Genomic DNA, 2,477 nt, shown 5'->3' on the forward strand with positions numbered 1-2,477 from the left:
AAGGATTTAGTGCTGAAAAAGGAGTAGGGCGGAGGACTACCGTCCCGGAGGGTATCGGTGAGTTATATAGGTGGGAGTAGGACGGAGGCCTACGGTCCCGAGGGAGTAGAACGGAGGTCTACGATCCCGGATAAATTTCGTTGGGAGTAAGGCGGAGGCCTACGGTCCCGAGGGAGTAGAACGGAGGTCTACGGTCCCGGAGGAGGAAATGTGAGTAGTGGATGCGAGGCTCGCGGAGGGTTTTGTGAAGTGAGAAGGACGCGGAACGTACGTGAAGAATGAAAAATGTGAGTGAAACGTGGAAGATTTCGTGAAGTGAAGATGTGGAACGCGAAGGGAAACGTGAAAGATTTTGTGGAGTGTGGGCGTGGAACGTGAGGGAAACGTGAAAGATTTTGTGATCACTTTTTTTATTATTTTATAGATTTTATTATCATAATATATTTTAGTTCTGGATTTAACTTATATGATTAAATTTTCTCATGTCGTTCTTTGTTCGTTATAAGCTAAAACCACCGTGTGGTCATGCGGTTTTTCATCGTGCGCATAGAAAGGCAACTCAACAAACATGTCGAAATTCAAAACAAACTTCATTGAATCTTCTTTCAAGTCATGAAATACAACTGATCATATGCTGGAACTGCCCAAAACAGCATGCTGAGTACATCCGTGCAAGAACTGTAGTACCACATATCATATCACTTTCGTTCTGATGTCGTGCAAAAAGGTAGCAAGTATCTGTCCATCTTTCGATGCCAGCTCGTGATCAAGCTAATCTTCTAAGCCACGCTTCGGGGTAAGAGTCCTTTCGCGTATACTTAGAGGTACAGCCATCTTCCAATTCCATGTATGGTCGAAACTCGTGTGGCACCTTGTTATCATCCATTCTTCTTAGAGTAACAGAAACTCTGCGATGCGGCACTCCTGGGATGCAATGCTTCGCTAAGTCTGCTCCAATTCCTTTCAAAATCAGAACTGAACCCACTGGCAGCGGAATCTCGACTGATCCTCTGAATTCTCCAGGTCCCAGAACGTCAATTTCTCTTCCAAATAGAATGTTGCTCTTGCTCATGAAGGATACCGTACAGAAGGGTCTGACAAAGTCGTGGTGATCTATGTGGGGCGGAATGCAGTCTCCCTCCTCATAGATGTTAATAATACAACTATTCGGGATGCAATCCGCAAGCAGTATGCTCCACCTTACCATTATTTTGATCATCCTTCTAATCTCGAAAGGCAGAGGGTCCACCTCGTCGTATCTTAAAATACCTGGGGGATTCCCCAGCCTATCCCTCGTGAAGTTGTAGCAGCAACCGCATTGAATTGTAATTCGTCCTTTGCCCCTCATCCATTTCTGCGGCTCTGAGTACGTCTTCTTCATCAATAATCCAGCACGACCTCTGTCTCGCAAGTCAAACAAGCAATCTAGAATCCTCCTTTCGTCCCTTTCTGAGAAAACTCCTGTATGTAATTCCAAACCTTCCAAGATGTTGACGGATTTTCCTCGGATTTCCTCGTAAAATTCAAATTCTTGTTTTCTGACTCTGCTCATTCTTTCAAGCTCAATTGCAGGAATCCTTTGTACGTGTCGGGGCTGCTCCCCTGTCCAGAATTGTGGCGTTTCAACAAACCTTGGGATGTACGGCTCGAATTCTGGATGGTTGACATTTCTCAATATCATATTTGCAGCGGTGTATTCCTCGAATGTCCCGTAGCGCTCCAGGTGTAGAACATTACACTCAGTAAATGCCCCGGCTGCTGATGTCCGTATCGGGATCTCTACATTGCACATTGGACATCCCGGGCAAAGCTCATTGGGAACCTCTGACTGTGTAGACTCTGCACCAAGCCCTGCCTCGTCTCCGACGACTGGCGGACTAGTGGAAGTCTCTCTTAGGCTATGGTCGTAGACCCTCTCTAGGAATCAGGGTAAGTGTTTCTTCTGCTTCCCTTGTACGTCTCCTTTCCAGGCGAACGAATACTCTGTGTTTTCGGCGATTGGCATTTCGACGTTGTGTCCTTCTTAGTGGCGCATCAGGAACTCTATCAGCAAAAGCACCGACCAAGCCTCCCGTCGGTGTGGTGATCAACGACTGCAACTGACTGGTCCCCTCTACCGGATACTGTATTCTTTCCACTTTCTGTCTCTTTGGTGAGGAGTCTTCCCTGACACCAATCTTGAGTAGTGACGGTAACCCTTCCGTCTCCCGGCGGCTGACGATGTCCATCAGAGGACCCTCGTACTCAACGTCGACCTGACTGTAGTCCAAGTCAAAGTTCACCACGCCACCCTGAGCTGCCTTTTCTTTATTCAGTGCGAGATTTAAGCCGTCTTTAAAAGAGAAAATCAGCCTCGGACTTGACATTTTCCTGCAAAAAGACAGGAAAACATCAGCGTGCCGAAATTCCAAAACGAACAAGAACAACAGAGCACTATTAAATAGATTTTAGAATTGTGAACGTGCAAACATTTTTTT

The 2,477-nt window shown here is 46.3% G+C and overlaps 1 protein-coding gene across 1 annotated transcript; it reads right to left on the minus strand.

Moving 5' to 3' along the window:
* Positions 1-766: 766 nt before the first annotated feature.
* LOC110036124 lies at positions 767-1,795 on the minus strand. The gene has a single exon (XM_020740487.1). It carries the CDS (start codon positions 1,790-1,792, stop codon positions 767-769), a length of 1,026 nt encoding a protein of 341 aa, XP_020596146.1. The 5' UTR covers positions 1,793-1,795.
* Between the last annotated feature and the right edge of the window lie 682 nt (positions 1,796-2,477).

Source organism: Phalaenopsis equestris, unplaced genomic scaffold (genome assembly GCF_001263595.1).
Source record: "Phalaenopsis equestris unplaced genomic scaffold, ASM126359v1 Scaffold202840, whole genome shotgun sequence".
Classification (NCBI taxonomy): Eukaryota; Viridiplantae; Streptophyta; class Magnoliopsida; order Asparagales; family Orchidaceae; genus Phalaenopsis; species Phalaenopsis equestris.